The sequence below is a fragment of the Ixodes scapularis genome, unplaced genomic scaffold, assembly GCF_016920785.2.
Source record: "Ixodes scapularis isolate PalLabHiFi unplaced genomic scaffold, ASM1692078v2 PGA_scaffold3__209_contigs__length_174095766, whole genome shotgun sequence".
In the NCBI taxonomy this organism is placed as follows: domain Eukaryota; kingdom Metazoa; phylum Arthropoda; class Arachnida; order Ixodida; family Ixodidae; genus Ixodes; species Ixodes scapularis.
Window position 1 is genome coordinate 130,001,278 of NW_024609868.1, and position 17,581 is coordinate 130,018,858.

A 17,581-nucleotide genomic window follows, 5' to 3' on the forward strand; every position below is an offset into this window, starting at 1 on the left:
CCGGCCCGGAGCCCAAAACGCTTCGGGTTTTGATGTTTCTTCCGTCTCGTGCGAGACCACCGCGTGAAACCACCTCGAGTAACCGCGAGATGGCCGCGAGAGCGGAAACGTCGTCATTACACCGGAAACCGAGCTGTTCGAGCTCTCGCGCACCATCTCCGACGACGGAGCTCGCGGAGCGCGCTCCGCCACCGTGCACCGGAAGTGAGACGATGTCGTTTAGTTTAGCTCGAGTGCACTCTGACCGCTGGAGCGCGCTCGAGCGCGTTAACTTAACGCGCCCAATGACCTTATAGATGCTATGCATTTAAAAGCGTTCAGAAATTCGCGGCCTTGGGAGCGTTTACAAAACGGTAGATGTCGCAGAGGTTGGAAGGTGGCGACCCGTCGAGGCCAGCCACGCATCTCCCGCAACGTGGGGGGGACGCACCTGCACTCGTAGCCGTTGACCCGGTCAACGCAGCGCATGCTCGGGGGGCAGACGACTCCCCGGCACTCGTCCACGTCCAGGTTGCAGGTGGGGCCCCCAAAGCCCGGGGCGCAGGCGCACTCGAACCAGGGGTCCTGTTCCCGTGCCAGACAGGAGGCCCCGTTGAGGCAGGGGGACGCCAGGCAGGGGTCCCCCCGCTGGCCGCAGTCCGGCCCCAAGAAGGGCGCCGGGCAGTCGCACAGGCGGCCCCGCAGCGTGTCGCGGCACGAGCCCCCGTTGAGGCACGGGGAGCCCACGCAGTCGTCCTCATCCGCCTCGCAGCGCTCCCCTGCAAAGGACGCCAGAGTTGCCGTCCGCCACCCGACTCGCAGAGTTCGTACGCGGTTGCCGTTGGGAGCACCAAAACTTGTTCTCAACGGAGGTCAACGAAGTCCCACGTGACAACATGAAGTCGAAAGCTAGTAGAGTGGAAAGCGAGTTAGCCAAACCTGCACTCTGCAGCATCGATCCCAGCGTCGAGCGAGTTCGTAGCAGGTGCCCACACGTTCGCCGTTTGCTTTCATAAAACTTTTGGCACCGTATCCCAAAAGCTCACCCATCTCGTATTGATGGCAGCTTAATTTGTTCGAAGAGGATGAGCGTTTGTTCGGGATCCCTGAGCTGCCGTCGACACTGTTATTATTTACTTTCACCCGACAGGACCTTGATGGGCCCGTTTGGGGTCGGCACACAACGAAGCGACACGCATTGACGGATTCTTCCCGACACTCGCGCTGCTCTTTGAATTTCCCGGCAGTTGCAAGGTCAAAATTACAAAGGAGGAGAAGGGAATCCCGCGTCCGGTCGGTCCCCGAGGACGCCCACCGGCACGGTCGCTCACCCGCGAAGCCCGGCAGGCAGCTGCAGCTGAAGTTGCCCGGGCCCGTGGCCGAGCAACGGCCGTGGGCGCAGGGCAGGGCCTCGCAGGCGTCCTCAGGCTCTTCGCAACGCTTGCCCCGCCAGCCAAGGGCACACTGGCACAGGAAGTCCCCCGCCTGCACGCAAGGGGAAAGCCCGCTCAGTGTCCCCGTCTCTCGACAACTTGTTCCCTTATATTTTGGCACAGGGTGGCTCCCAGAGACGTCGGGTTGCTTTATACAAGAAAATTTACACATCTCCGGATGCGACGGAATCGACTCCGTCATATCGCACGTGTTGTTGCAACATTGTGGCAGGAGAGCCTAATATTGGGAGAGTTTGGCCAGTTTACAATCTCGCCACCGTAACGCCCCCCCCTCCCGAGTGAGCCAATTGGCTTGCGGCACAGAGTGCGAGGCGCGAGCGCATGCGCATGAACTCCTGGCTGCTCCCAGCTGTGCGAAAAGGGGCCGCTATTTCTATTCGTTCGCCCAGTGGAATGCATAGGATCGACATCCAAATTTCGCTTCTTTCCTTTTATTTTGCTGGCGCTTGCAAGAAAATTATATAGTGCTATACCTCAGTGGGTTAAAAAGCTAACGAATGAAGTTTTCTCGATGTTTGACCGCAAACTTTCATTGAGGTGAAAAAGAAGTCGACCCGTGGCAGACGATACATAGCCTCAACAGTGCTCGGCGTTGAAAGCGTGTTGCATCAAAATGACGGTCGTTTCCTCTTTGCTCGCTCCTTTGGTGCTCTCCCTTCTTTCCTTTACTTTTCTCCTCTCCAGCACCTTCGTCGCCATGCCTACTGGCCAGACTCTCCCCATATACGGCTCTGCATGGCAGAGGCTGGGAGAGAGGGAATGCGTTCAGTGGTAAGGAGGGGAGGGTTTGCACGGTTGTTCGGTCAGCTTGATCCAGTTCTTTCGGATCGCTGCGAGCACAGCTTCAAACGACCGGCAACATCGACTGTCCGGCAGAGATCTGATATTGAACATGAAATCATCACCAGTCGCTTCAAAAACCGGTAGCTTCTCTCAAACTCGGAGGCTGCGCGGACAATGAGGCAGCTACGGAAAGAAATCGAATGCAAAACATGCGTCGTCCACAGTCCACAAGCATGCGAGCTCCGAACAACGAATTGCTCTGGGAAAGCCTGGCTCAAGAAACATTATTCCTCCGGACGACGACTTAGCGAGCTTGTTTCTGCACACACTGTGCAGCACGGTTAGCATGAACGAGTCATTGGCACTTTTGATATTTTGCTGGGACAGGCGTACGTGGGATCTAAATTATACTGCTAAGGCTGCTGCTTGGAAATAACACTGTCACAAATTCAGGCTTTTCTTGATTTTGTTTTTCATTTTTATGATCTTCTTTTCGGACCACTTTAAGTGTCGGTACGGTCCGGGAACGGGGAGTGCCGGGCCGCTTTTAATCTCCAGTTCGTCCCGTCGTATTATCCTTTCTACGTCCCCAACGGGTTTGCTCGTTTTCGGGGTAGGTATTTGTGGACGGACGACTCAGATTAGGCTTCACCCCGGGGCAAAGTTAATTTGTGTCTTGGCCTTCGCGGACGGAGGGGTGCGTTTGCGGACTCTGGTGCCGATTTGACACGCGAAGGCGACGCCGGGATACAAAGATGTCTAAGCTGGCTGGCGCGCCTTTTGAAGGCGGCGACTTTCTTCAGTCTGGCGCCTGTCGTTGTTGTCGGGTTCTACGTATCGACGATAATTGATGTTTTGGACTCGTACGGGGGAAATGGATGGCCTGTATGTTTTCCCATTTGGGTCGGCGCCGGATACCTTTGCTTTTCTGGGAAGTGGACTGACCCGAAAGGCGGGAAAACGGGAGGTTGGTCGGTAGTCGAACCTATAAAAAGGGGTTCTGGAACAAAGGAGGTAGTCGAGCCCCGGAGCTGGCCGGGGTGCTGCTCGACGCAGTCACTCCCTGCACGTGAGTTTTTGAACGTTTAATTTTTCGGCTTCTGCCCTGCCGGTCGGGCAAGTGTTTGAGTTGGTTGTGCTGAAGCGTGCGTGGCTGTGTGGTGCGCGGTGTCGACCTCATCAAGCTTCTAACCGGACCGCCTGACTCCGAGACATCGTTCTTCGGCCGACATCTCCAGACAACGGACTGCTCTGGACTCAGCACCTACCGGAAAGCTAAGCTGTTTTTTTGTTTGTTTTGTCTACTTCATCCTCCGGCTCTGAAGTACGAACTGTTGAACTTTGGGACATTTTTATACGTAGCGCTACTTTCTGTCGCGACTGTTTTGGGGGATTGTCCCTTTTGGGTAGCGGTAACGTTCGAGTTCCGTCTCGGTTTGCCCTTGTTTTTGGTTAGTGTTGGGATTTCGTCGCGGTTTTGTCGGCTCGATCCTGTTTTACGAGTGTCGTGACTTTTTTAGTATTAGTTTCTGGCCCGCGGGACCCCATTGCGTTTAACTGGAGCGAGGTTTGTGTAGAGTGCTCTTTTGCCGTCCGCGGCGTAGTATTTCACTTTATTAAATTCTTAATCTTTTGTTTGCTTATCCTCCCTGTGTCATCGTCTCTCTTTCCTGATTTTACACCTGGCGTGGACCTAGCGCTAGTCACCGGTCGAACTTAGCTCTTTTGTTCTTTTTCCGTAATTTCTCGTTTATCCTCAGAGTGGATCATTGCTTTATTTTTATTAATTTAACCACCCACTCCGTGACAAACTGGCGTCCGCGACAGGACCGGTGGCATGGTGTAAGGTTAGGGAGACGACCCCACTGCGAAGGAAGGCCGCGAGGAAGAACGAGGGCGGGCGATTTGAGTAATCGTTTGTTTCTTGCTTTGAGTGTGAGAGTTATTGTGCTACCATGTCGCGAGTGGAATTAACCGCGCTTGGGAGAGAGCTGGGCTACGATGGGGTGGAACTGCGAAACTGGGTGAGAGATGAGATGGATCGAGAGGACGTGCGGCAAGCAAAGGCAAAAGAAATGATAGAGTTGAAGATTCGGCTGAAGGAAGTCGAAAATGCGAGCCCTACGAATGGGTCTGGGGCGAATCACGGCGCCGTGCTAACGAGTCCTCAACGCTGGATGGCGGCCTTTGATGAGAAGAAAGACGACTTAGACGCATATCTCCTTCGGTTCGAGCGTTTAGCCCTGGGACAACTCTGGCCTCGCGACCAATGGGCTACGATGCTGGCATTGTGTTTGAAGGGCGAGGCACTGTCGGTAATTTCCAGACTCACACCGGAAGAGTCCGTTGACTACGAGGGCGTGAAGAAGGCATTGATGAGACGGTTCCGTCTGACTGCAGAGGGATTTCGTGAAAAGTTTCGGAACGCCAAACCGGAAAACGGGGAAACGGGAGCACAGTTTGCAGCGCGCCTGGCGAGCCTATTCGACCGTTGGGTCGAACTTGCCGAGACGATGAAGGAGTACGACACTCTCCGGAACCTAGTACTCACCGAACAATTCATAAAGGGGTGCTCGCCGAAGCTTGCCATCTTCATCAAGGAGAGAGGATCAAAGACTCTGGACGACATGGCCGACTTGGCCGATCGGTTTCTGGAAGCACAAGGGGCCCAGTCTCTTGGGTTCAAGTCGGAAGAGAAGAAACCGAACCCTGATGCTCCACGAGATGGCAACAAGAACCCTGCGGGAGAAGGACGGCCTCCCTTGAGATGCTTTCTCTGCAACCGCTTGGGACACCGGGCTGCTGACTGCCGAGAGAAAGGCCCGAAGACTCCCTCCTGCTGGAGATGTGGTCGGACAGGCCACACCGCAAATTCCTGCCAGGGAGGATCCCAAGATGGACCCCGGGGGCGATCTCAAGCTTCCTGCTGTGTGACTACTGAGAACGGCCAGATGAACGACGGGCTCAATCAGAACGGCTACGGGAAATTGAAGAACGAGGAGCGACTCCAGATCGTAAGTTCGATCATTGCGGTCGAAACGAAGCACTTGACGGATCGACTACCAGTACGAACGGGAAAAGCGGGAAAGCGAGTCGTCACGATCCTCCGCGACACCGGGTGCAACACCGTTGTCGTTCGGAGAAGCCTTATCTCAGACGAAGACCTCACAGGAACGTCTAAAGCAGTTTACCTGGTGGATGGAACGGTCAGGGTACTCCCCGAAGCCAGGCTGTCGATGTGCACTCCTTTCTTCAGCGGCGAAGTAACAGCACTCTGCATGGAGAGTCCAATATATGACATCATTCTGGGCAACATTCCCGGGGCTCTGGCAGCAGGAGAGTCCAATCCCGACTGGGATGTTGAAGCAGCTGATAACGGGATCACCACCGAAGACAACAACGGCAAGGAAGTCGAATCTACCATGAGTGCCGCCGTGGAAACCAGGCTTCAAAAGAAGAGCAGCCAGACGGCTGGACCTAAGCCACACAAGGTCCCGGAAATCCCGAATGAAACTGTCACTCCCGAAGCTCTGTTGGCAGAACAACGTAGGCACGAGGGCCTCCCGAGCTGTTTCCTGAACGAGGGCAAAGAAAATGACTGTCAAGAAGAAAAGACACCCTTGCGAGTTCTTTATGAAGAACGTAGATCTGGGGCACTCGACAGGGTTGTTTCACGGCAACCTCCTGACAAAGTACGAAGAGCGACAGACGGAGGGGGAGACCAATGTCTGCAACGTCGTAACTTAGGAAGAAGAGGATCGCGAACGGGATTTCTCCTTGCTGAGAATGGAAACAAGCGAGAGATCGAAAGACGTCGTGTTTGGGACGGGCCTTAGCGCTCAACAGAGGACGGACACTATTCTTTGCAGTTCGAGGCGCCATCGAACAGCAAGTTTAGTACACAAAGGGCGGGGAAACGTTGGAGCCGATTATTTAGGCCGGCTTTAAGTTTTCTTTTTGTCATTTTTAATTAATATTATTTTCATATTTGTAGAGTCCTGCTTACAGGAGCGTCGAAGCGCTCTCTCTGGTTCGTTTGTATGTATGTACTTTGCCGCCTGGAGACGTGTGTGTTTGTTTCTCCCTTTACCTTTTGAGGCAGCTGTTGGTTTCATGGTGTCTGAATTTGTGCTGTGTTTGAATTTTCACGCGTGAAAAATTCTTGAAGTGGGGAGTAGTGTCACAAATTCAGGCTTTTCTTGATTTTGTTTTTCATTTTTATGATCTTCTTTTCGGACCACTTTAAGTGTCGGTACGGTCCGGGAACGGGGAGTGCCGGGCCGCTTTTAATCTCCAGTTCGTCCCGTCGTATTATCCTTTCTACGTCCCCAACGGGTTTGCTCGTTTTCGGGGTAGGTATTTGTGGACGGACGACTCAGATTAGGCTTCACCCCGGGGCAAAGTTAATTTGTGTCTTGGCCTTCGCGGACGGAGGGGTGCGTTTGCGGACTCTGGTGCCGATTTGACACGCGAAGGCGACGCCGGGATACAAAGATGTCTAAGCTGGCTGGCGCGCCTTTTGAAGGCGGCGACTTTCTTCAGTCTGGCGCCTGTCGTTGTTGTCGGGTTCTACGTATCGACGATAATTGATGTTTTGGACTCGTACGGGGGAAATGGATGGCCTGTATGTTTTCCCATTTGGGTCGGCGCCGGATACCTTTGCTTTTCTGGGAAGTGGACTGACCCGAAAGGCGGGAAAACGGGAGGTTGGTCGGTAGTCGAACCTATAAAAAGGGGTTCTGGAACAAAGGAGGTAGTCGAGCCCCGGAGCTGGCCGGGGTGCTGCTCGACGCAGTCACTCCCTGCACGTGAGTTTTTGAACGTTTAATTTTTCGGCTTCTGCCCTGCCGGTCGGGCAAGTGTTTGAGTTGGTTGTGCTGAAGCGTGCGTGGCTGTGTGGTGCGCGGTGTCGACCTCATCAAGCTTCTAACCGGACCGCCTGACTCCGAGACATCGTTCTTCGGCCGACATCTCCAGACAACGGACTGCTCTGGACTCGGCACCTACCGGAAAGCTAAGCTGTTTTTTTGTTTGTTTTGTCTACTTCATCCTCCGGCTCTGAAGTACGAACTGTTGAACTTTGGGACATTTTTATACGTAGCGCTACTTTCTGTCGCGACTGTTTTGGGGGATTGTCCCTTTTGGGTAGCGGTAACGTTCGAGTTCCGTCTCGGTTTGCCCTTGTTTTTGGTTAGTGTTGGGATTTCGTCGCGGTTTTGTCGGCTCGATCCTGTTTTACGAGTGTCGTGACTTTTTTAGTATTAGTTTCTGGCCCGCGGGACCCCATTGCGTTTAACTGGAGCGAGGTTTGTGTAGAGTGCTCTTTTGCCGTCCGCGGCGTAGTATTTCACTTTATTAAATTTTTAATCTTTTGTTTGCTTATCCTCCCTGTGTCATCGTCTCTCTTTCCTGATTTTACACCTGGCGTGGACCTAGCGCTAGTCACCGGTCGAACTTAGCTCTTTTGTTCTTTTTCCGTAATTTCTCGTTTATCCTCAGAGTGGATCATTGCTTTATTTTTATTAATTTAACCACCCACTTCGTGACAAACACTTCCTGCCATGCTAACATTTTTGATAAAAGAATTTTAATTTTTAGAAAGAAAGCAGTAATTAATGGCGATCATTTATTTTGCGGTATGGGGGTCGCATCCTAGTCGCAGATTGTTTCATTTACACTTGAAGTTTGCTCTAGTGTATTCTATTTCCTTTCACGGCATTTAAGTGAGGACGCTACTTAGAAAGGCAAACTTTTGAACTGTTAGTTTTACTTGTATAGAATTTGCAGGGCACAGTCATAGCTGAGAAAAAGGATGACGACCAAAGTTCAAAGTTTATAAATTTATCCTTCATAAAGTTACATCGAAGTAGATAAACACTGCACCCCCTGAAGAAAATTATAGTTTAAAAAAGGTAATGATAATGGCCAGTTCTTATCGTGAAACATACAGTATAACACCCGTGTCACACGGCTGTGAAAGGAAATTATGGAAATTATACTTTTTTAATAGAAACTAAAAATCTGAAAATAAAGTTTATTTTCTTGCAAGCATTAGGTTGTAGAGACACTGCAGCTTTTCATAACAAAGGGCCACTAAAATGCAAGAAAGCAAGCTCACAGTCCCATTCCTTACAAAATTTCAGTATGGAGACTTCAAACACTGGCTCCACACATCAATTTATTATCAAATGATAGTTTTCCTGAACCAATTTTTGAGGCCAAAAAATGAAACTGAGATAAAAGTGTCTGAAAGTTCAGAAAGCTGTAGTTTAAAAGTGCCGGGATGTTGGAAATAATTTATTCTGGAAAAAATATTTTAGTTGCAGGAGTGAAATTTCCTAACAGCATCCAGCAGGATATTTGATAGCTGATAAGACCACTCATTAAAAATGGAACTTTTAAAAATGAAATTGCAATTTTAAGGTAGTGCCCTCCCCTAAAAAAAACAAGTCCCCTTCCCCCACCCACCAGCACAGGCTGTGTGCCCTGCGTATTTCTGGCTACTCGCTCCCCTAGTTTCAAGTCATATAAAAGCGCACAGGAAGAAACCCACCTCCAGGCACAATGAAATGTATACGCAACCATCAGGTATTGCATTAAAACGCCTGCACTGACACTTCAACAAATAATGACGACTATTTTAGCCACGTTATGCTGTATGTCGCATGACATTGGCTTAACATGTATGAAAAAATCAAGATTTTTCATGAATCCCACTTATAATGAATTTCAGATATAACAAACATATTTCCGATTTCTGTCGAATCCAATTTAATGGGGTAAGAATGCGCTAGAAAGAGCACATATACCGCTATCCACAAAGCAGGTTCCAAAGCGGACAATTCCATCAACAGACTTTCGTGGCGCAATAAGCCATGGGGTGGTCAATATGGCTTTGGGGTTATCTGTCGTCATATATTCAGGAATCCAGAGATATTTCAACGAAAAAAAAAAAAGGTGTCCACCATCGACACTTACAGCAACAAAGTGCCGTCATACGACCTCCCATGAAACCGAGGACAAGAGGGGTTTTCAAAGCCCTAACCCACAAAACTACGAAGACCTCATCGCGGGACCACCAAAACACCTTGGAGCTTCGTCTTCTGAGCCCAGGAGTGGAAAAAAGCGTGGGACAAGAAAAGGCGTGCATTTGCAAATTTACCTGTCACCCCGGGAACTGCAAGCAGACTCACCAGGTCGTGGCAGGTGGCGCCGTTGGCACAGGGGCCCGCCGCACACTCGTTCTCGTCCACCTGGCACTGTCTGCCGGAGAAGCCCTCCGCGCAGATGCAGTCGAAGCTCCCCTGCCCGTCTGCCAAACACCTGCGGGGGTGGAGGCGCATTTGGTCGCCGATCGACAACTTAAGAAACGTGGAACTCATTGCGTTCACGCTTCTAGCTTCGTGATTAAACCTTCGGCGTTCTAAGGCCGCAATCTCGTGGGCTGCGGAACGATGATGAGATGCCAGAGACTCTGTTTCCTAAGCTGCCAGCGATTACAGCGGCAGAGATGTCTCCCCGTCTTCCCACCCCTGGTACGAGCTTCCCGGTTTTGACGCTGCTCCGGAATCTCGTGAACTTCGAGCGCTTGAGAAGCGCTCAAAGCTCACGAGATGGCGAAGTTCACGAAGCGCTCGAAATTCACGAGATACTTAAAAAATGCTTCGAGCTCCTTGAAGCGCTTCTCGAGTCAGGCGACTTTGTGGGTGATGTCAAGGTTGTTGGTAAAATCCACAGGACAATTGACTGCAATGAAAATCCTTTAACGCGCCGATTCACACGCGACCGCTTCTAAGTCTTCTACATTTCAACCGCAATCCCGCGCCGGCCGCCGTTCGAAAATGGGTGTCCGAACGAGCGTGCACACACAACCAAAGCGTGATGCGAGGCAAGCGTGCCAGAGGCATTCGAACAAGGCACCTTGCCGTCCACGTCTTGTCCATGACTACTAACGATGGCCGCTCATTCGTCTTCCCATTTCAGAAAGAGAGGTTGAATCATATTCGCACGCGCAAATACATGTACCAGTAAAAAAGGTTCAGTTTTCAATAATCGCGATACAAAGTAAAAAATATGGTGCAAACACTTAATGCTTGTCGACTTGGACATTCACTTATATTGTCTTTTATAACAACAATATTCGAGAATAAAAGGCGTATCAACAGCATTGCAGAAAACATCATTCTCAAAAATGCTCAACAGTAAACCATTCTATTCAGTGATGGAGAAGGGAAGAAGGGAAAACTCGAAACAACTAGTGGGAGCCAAGATTGGTGTTAATGAGCATAAATAAATAGGAAATAGGGTAGAGAAGTTTCACCGGCAAATTCTCAGAAGGTGCACTGGAAGTGAAACAGTGTCCCATAAAACTACCCAGGACACTATCGTAATACCCCGAGAGATAGCCCACCTAAAATCAAAAGCAAATCGGACGAAAATGAAGAGTAGGTTGATTTTCGGTGTGTGATCCAAAAAAAGTTGAAAAAATGCTACTTTCAGATTTTGTGACCTGCGAAACTTGTAATTGCAGGGAGGGGTGATGAATTAAGACGACTTTTCCAGTCAGCAATGTAAACTTATCTATCGCCGTGGTTAAGTAACACCATTTCTGCTGAGGTCACCATTGGCCAGAGCCCTGCCATTAATATAAACGGACTATCTTTCGGTGTTTTTAAAGAAATAGCAAATTGTGCCAAAAAAAAAATGGAGGCGGGTTATCTTTCGGAGGTGAGGCATCTCTCGGAATTTTACGGTACACGGATTTCAACTCGCAGAGAGTGAAGACGTGTCAATGGCACGTCAAAGCAATCCCTCGGACAAACCCAACCCAGGGCGTCTTCTAAAGCCTCCATTGGAAAAAAACGGGGAAAGGAAAGAAATGAGAAACCCTCACAGAAAGAACTTCTGGCACTTCCAGAGCAGCGAGAGTTTATTGAATCGCATCGTCAATCACATACAATATATGTTTCCCTCCGAACATTTAAATACTGACACAAAAATATTGTTTCATGCAGTCTCAGTTATCTAAAAAAATCTACACTTTAGGGTAAATTCAGGGGCTCTTTTCTACACTCCATTCAGTGTTAAACCCACACGGCAGGGGAAGCCTCATTCTTGCCAGACCAATCAATTGGCTGCCTTGTATCGCCCGATCCCACTCTCTGCGCAATGACAGTGTGCGCAGAGAGGTGCAAGACAGACATGATCCAACGAGCATGTAGCTTCCACTGCCTTGTCAGCTTGTCAGAACTATGTCGGACACAGAATATGGACCCAAGCACGGAGGAAGAGCAGCTCACGTGGCCCCGTTGCGGCAGGGACCAGCGGCGCAGGGGTCGGTCGACCGGTCGCACCGGGTCCCCGTCCAGCCCGGCGGGCAGACGCAGAGGTAGCCTCCATCAGGTCGCTCCTGGCAGGTGGCCCCCAGCAGACAGGTATCGACCTCGCAGCTCCTCACGGGCTCGCAGAAAGGGAACTTTCCTGCAAAAGAGAGCCTGCTCGTCAGGCCGGCCTCCCAGCAGCGACACTTTGCACCTCGGTCGGCCGCAGCCAAGGATTCTTCGCCGGGCTAAGGGCATCTTTGGCAATGACTCGAAGATAACTAGGCCGTAGATTTTCTGGTGCCTATTTACGTGTATCATCGGCGGAGGTTTATTTCTATGATTAGTTTCGAACGAAAGCAAGAAATGGTGAATATTGGTGGAAAAAACACTTCAGGAAGACAAGGAGATAAAAGTTTAATTTACAATTTGTATACACCCTTGTAACATTTCGCACTTATCATAATGCCACAGTGCTTGCAAATCCCGAACAAGTCTAAACACGAGCCAAAGTATGAGTGACCTTAAACGTAATCACCCGGAAATTTTCGTTTTCTTTGTATCCTGCTACACCAGTGCCCCGTGTGATGACAAAAGTTTAATTGCTCTCAAGCAAAATTTTCTCGCTTCTTACGCAAGAGCCGAGCAATAACGGCTACCAGTGTGAATTCAAACACTGTGGTCCAGCTCTAACCTGAGCAGAACCGAGACATTGTGACAATCCATGGTGACCTAATAACTGACCCAACCTTCATTCCACTGTCCTTTAAGGTCAGTTATTCCACTGATTTGAGACTGGCAGGGTGACAGATCCTAGGAAAGAGTATGCACCCAACGATCACTTGTTGATCGTTGGGTGCAGGCAAGTTGTATGGGGTAGCCGACATAACCCACTTTGAAAAGATAGAGATGCTCCTCATGTTTTCTTACAATCTCTGCAATATCCATCCAACATTCCATATAAATAACATACAATATGCACGTTATAAAATAGGAGCACGCCGCGTCCCATGAATAGATTTTGTTCAACGAGTTCCACGTCTTTCAAAGCATAATGATACATGACTAATAAAAATATATAGAGAGGAAGAACCACTCCGCAAATTCAATGCCAACCTCTACTGCCAAATCTGGCAGACCAAGGAAGGAGCAGGACACTCAACTGACCCCCTGTAATGCTAGCTCATCAACTGCCTACAGACATTAGCTCTGTTCGAGACACAAGACACGCAGGGGCACCTACAACCTCCTATGAAAAAGCTACCCGAAGTGGTTTTACCCTGATGCCAGTAAGATAGTGATGTCAGCCAACACCGCCTAGGTACTGATTGGGCCAGCTTACTCACTTCAAAGAACAGAAGGTTCATTAACGGCGCACCTGTTGATTCGGCCCTTCTCTCGCATTTGTTACCATCATTGACGCCACCAACAGCCGGCGGTGCCTAGCCATTCAGGTCATGTTCCAAAGTTTACTCGATCTCACTTTCGAGTAAGGGTTTTGTACCTTGTCGTTTGAAAACCTACTCCCATCCAGAGTCGTCTGCGTTATCAGGTGATATGACCCATGGCAGTAACTCGCGTCTCCTTAACTAAGATTTGTAACGCAGGCTTAGTGTTATGTTTAGTGCTGTGGGGAAGGAATAGTGATCTTGTATCTAGGTGGCATTGGTCAGTCAGTACCAAAATGATGTTTTCAAATTCCCTGGCCTTCCCGGGTTTTCCCTAATATTTTATCGAAATTCCCTAACTGACTCCTAAGACGACAGCACGCGTCTCAAGTGCACTTTCTGAGCACTGGCACATCTGACGGCTTCCCCAGTTTGAACTTCAAACTGTTCTCACCCAAGAGACGAAATGAACTCAAATGCCATGCTGTGTACAGCCCGTTGAAAAAGTCTATTTTAATTTGGGAGTATGCAGGGAAGCTCGAAAGACGAGCTCTTGTGCCATGAAGCCTTTGGGCAAAGGTGTACCATATACAGAATGTCCCCCAAAAACATTACGGGGGTTTTTCACCGCAAAAATAAACTATAGAATGCTGAATGCTCATTCTCTGCCCAAACTTAGCACTAGAGGTTCGAACTAGAAGTTAAAGTTTCAGCATTAATCGTTATCTTATTCAAAAGTTATAGGTGATTTTCTGAAATTTAGTATCCAAATATCTATCTGGAATGTTACACAATTCCACATTAGATATTGTTTCATGAGACCAATTAGATCTTACCATTGAGAGCCAATTTAGAAATCACTCTTGCTCCATGAGACCTAAAATAGACCTCAGCATTGTTTCATGGCAGCCAAATTAGATTTTGTTTCGTGAGACCGAAATTAGATCCAACCAGTGAGAGCCAAGTTAAAAATTGCTCTCGCTCCATAAGATCCAAATTAGATCTCGTCACTGCTATGTGAAGCCAAATTAGATTTCTGTCGGGAGGTCCAAATTATATCTAGGGCTCCGTGTTTTCGGAGTTTATTTTTCGTCAAAATCGGAGGGTGTTTTTTGGAGTTTTTTTTTTGCCGAAGATTCTGAGTTTATCGGAGTTTACATTTGTTTGATTGCCAATTCTCCGAAATTCGGAGTTTAATTTCACAGTGTTTCCCATTAAAAATAAATATGTAAATAATAACCGGATGTAAACGTATGCCAAATAAAAAATAACACGCGCTTGTATCGATTAAAATTTCTTCAGTTGAATTTGACGTTCGTGCCATTGCCATTGGCACTATTAATTCCTGCCACGACAAAAGTCGCACACAAGTGTGGCTTCGATAAACGTCGATAACTTAAAATCAATAAACTGCCGGAGGTAGCCGCAAGGAAGCTCGTAGTCATCCCACCAATCTATCCCGCGGCCGCGCGAGGTGGAGTGGTTAAGGATGTAATAGAGAAGTTTCAACTGTACCCTCTTCCCTATTTAATGCAATCTCTATGGTCCCTAGCTTTCACTGTTACAAAAACATAACTTCTCCTTTCTTTAAATCACAAATCGGATGGCTCCAACTGGAAACCAAAACAGTGGCTTTTGTCACGACCCGAATGTTCAATGACCTGTTGCCTCGAATCAACCTCGACGAGACAAGCGGCAAGACCCCTTTTGACAACGGTCTGAGATTTGAAAGACAATTATGGTGCCATTTTCACAGGACCATTGACTCCGTGCTAAACAAAAACAAAACATTCGGAGTTAATCGGATAAATCCGAATTGACAAAATATTTACCGGCGGGTTTTTTTCGGAGTTTTTCGGATTTATCTGAAAACACGGAGCCCTAATTATATCTCACCACTGAAAGCCAAGTTAGATATTGCTCTTTTTCTATGGGATCCAAATTAGATCTCACTATTGAGAGCCAAGTTAGATATTGCTCTCACTCCATGAGACCAAAACTAGACCTTACCATTTCTTTGTGAGAGGCAAATTACATATTGTTTCGTGAAACCCAAATTGGATTTCACCACTGGGCGGGTTAAGTCCGTGCTCCGGAGCATGAGAGTTTGGCACTCTGTTCACTGAACAGACAGGAGCGCCAACAGAGTGACACTCGAGCCTGCTCTTCGTGCACCAAATTTTTCTCGGAGCACGAGTGACTTTTTTGTGCTCTGTGACGTCACGTCCACAAACAAGATCGCTGCACTGACAGAAAAATTGTCAAGACGAGGGGCACAGTCGTACCGCTGCCTCTTTTCAGTAGAACAGTGCTTAATCCAGCAGGTAAAAACAATTTGATTTGAAAGTCAAGATAGCAATTAGTATTCCGGAAAAGGTTTCTTTGTGCATCTCGCGTGAAAACAAATTCCTCTATTGAACGGGAGCGTGCCGATAGCACAGAGACAGAAAAGTTGTCGAGATGAATAAAAATACTCAGATTGAAAAGCCGAAACTTCAGTTAGCGTTGCAGAGGAGGTTTGTTCATGCATCTCGCCTGAAAATGAATTGATATGCCATGTACTGAGTGGTGGTGTGCCTGTATATAGCACATCAACAAGTTCCATCTCGCACTGCAGGACAAAGTCACGGAACATCTGACAAGTTTGACAGTTTCCTGCGTCGACGAGCGAGTTCAAGAATGTTGCCTTTCATTTAAATCTGAACAGGATGCATGGTGAATAAATAGATCGGTCAAGGTAACTTTCCACATGAGCTAGAAGCGAGTCTTTAAACCTTTCAGAAATATTAAAACGTTCATAAAAACTTCAAAACGTCACCGTCTTTTTTGCTTTACACTCGGCCACTGCACACAGAACTTAATAATTTATCTTCGAAATAATTTAGGCTTCTGCCACCCGTTTCCATGAGACGCCGGGTTTGTCATAACCGTGAGGTCAGAAGTGACTCATGCAGCTAGTCTATAGTTACGGTGCGTTGCACTTTTGTATGTTATGCTCCGTTTAGTTGCTGTGCTCTAAGTATGAAACATGGAGCGTCGGAGTAGGAGCAAAAGAGCACAGACTTAACGCGCCCAATGACAGCAAATTGCTCTTGCTCCGTAAAACACAAATTAGATCTCACTCTGCTTTATGAGAGATAAATTAGATATTGCGGCATAAGACCCAAATTAGATCTCGCTCGCATTCTGCGAGACCCAAATTAGATCTCGCCATTCCTCTATGAGAGCCAAATTAGATCCGGCTCCCGCCCTTGTGCCAACCAAAAGCGGTACCCCGGCATCAACGGGCCTCTCACCCCGAGAAAGTGCTCACTCACCGATGAAGTCACTGTTGCAGGCACAGTGCAGGCCACCTACACAATGGGAATCGTTGGGACAGCTCCCATGCAGGCATCCATCAGGGGGCACTTCGCACTGGACACCAGAGAACCCCGGTCCACACTGGCATCTGTATTCTGCAATACAGAAAACAGACTCTGGCCAGGACATCCCAAGCCCTGTCTCAAACACCATGGACCAAGTGCCTTGGGCACGGACCGTGAGGCACTTGGCTAGAGCACACTACAGTTCAGCCATGGTGGCACAAGCTTCGAACATCGGCTTTTAATAAATATAGTACTTCAATGACCCCAGCTCCTCTCAGGCGGGCAGCGAATGAGAACACCGCAACAGTTAACACCAATTCTCGTTCAACAACAAGAGCACATGGTCACCAAGGACCAGAGCTGCGAATTTCGGAGGCACAGTAGTAGTCGACGTTCCGAAAACGATTAAGCACACCAGCGATGTGGTGTGTCGGGACGAGCCACGGTGGCTCAGAAGGGCTCTGAAAAGCAGCAATGACCCCCTTCCTTCCTCTCTCCCAATGGCAGTGCCTCGTTTTCTCATTCCTTAAATGCAATCGTAGCCATTGGTCGCAGGCAACCGCCATGTGGGCAGGTAGCCCAGAGAGGGGTGCCCCTATGAATTCACAAACCCCCATAGTATGTATCTATATTTACACGTTCATAGTGTCCTAAAGGCTCATGCGGAACATTGAACATGCAAAGTACCATGGACCCCAACCCATAGTAAGTTGGGGCATAAAGACGGCCGGTGGGATCTACAACAACCGGAGTGTGCGCTCACCGTTGCCAGAGGCGGCGATGCAGGTGGCGTTTCCGTGGCAGGGCGTGCCCCACTCGCAGGGGTCGAGGTCCCGTTCGCAGTGCCGGCCCCCCCGCCCCCGGGGACAGGCGCACTCAAAGGAGCCCCAGCGGTTGAAGCAGGTGCTGCCGCTCAGGCAGGGGCTCTCCAGGCACTCGTCCACGTCCCGCTCGCACCGAGGACCTTCGAAACCTGCACAAGAGGGAGGAAACGACCGACACCTGTCGCCATGCTGCCCGAAACACGTGTCCGAGCAGTATGTTTGCTGCGTCCTCATTTGTAGTCCATCAATTTTCATCCGACAACGTACTAAGAGCGCCGTTCTGTCGCCTGCCGCGACCCTAGGGGTGGCACGACGGCGGAGGTGGACACAGCAGATGCCCTTTCTGCCGTAGGTCGCTCTCTACGTTGACAGTCCACGGAAGGTTCGGCAGCTGCGAGTTGGGATGCCACAACGACGGCGCCGCTCACATACGCTCGTGCTTTCTGCCGTAACTTCCACGACCGGAAT

At 49.2% G+C, this 17,581-nt stretch overlaps 1 protein-coding gene across 1 annotated transcript in view; it reads right to left on the minus strand.

Moving 5' to 3' along the window:
* LOC8033180 (protein crumbs) overlaps positions 1-17,581 on the minus strand; it is a 90,010-nt gene that overhangs the window by 67,364 nt on the left and 5,065 nt on the right. Inside the window, exons 4-9 of the mRNA XM_042292631.1 lie at positions 17,053-17,262; positions 16,242-16,379; positions 11,516-11,696; positions 9,410-9,539; positions 1,311-1,464; positions 431-758 (exon numbers count right to left, since the gene is read on the minus strand). Coding sequence (XP_042148565.1) covers positions 431-758; positions 1,311-1,464; positions 9,410-9,539; positions 11,516-11,696; positions 16,242-16,379; positions 17,053-17,262 — 1,141 coding nt within the window. The remainder of the gene's footprint in view (positions 1-430; positions 759-1,310; positions 1,465-9,409; positions 9,540-11,515; positions 11,697-16,241; positions 16,380-17,052; positions 17,263-17,581) is intronic.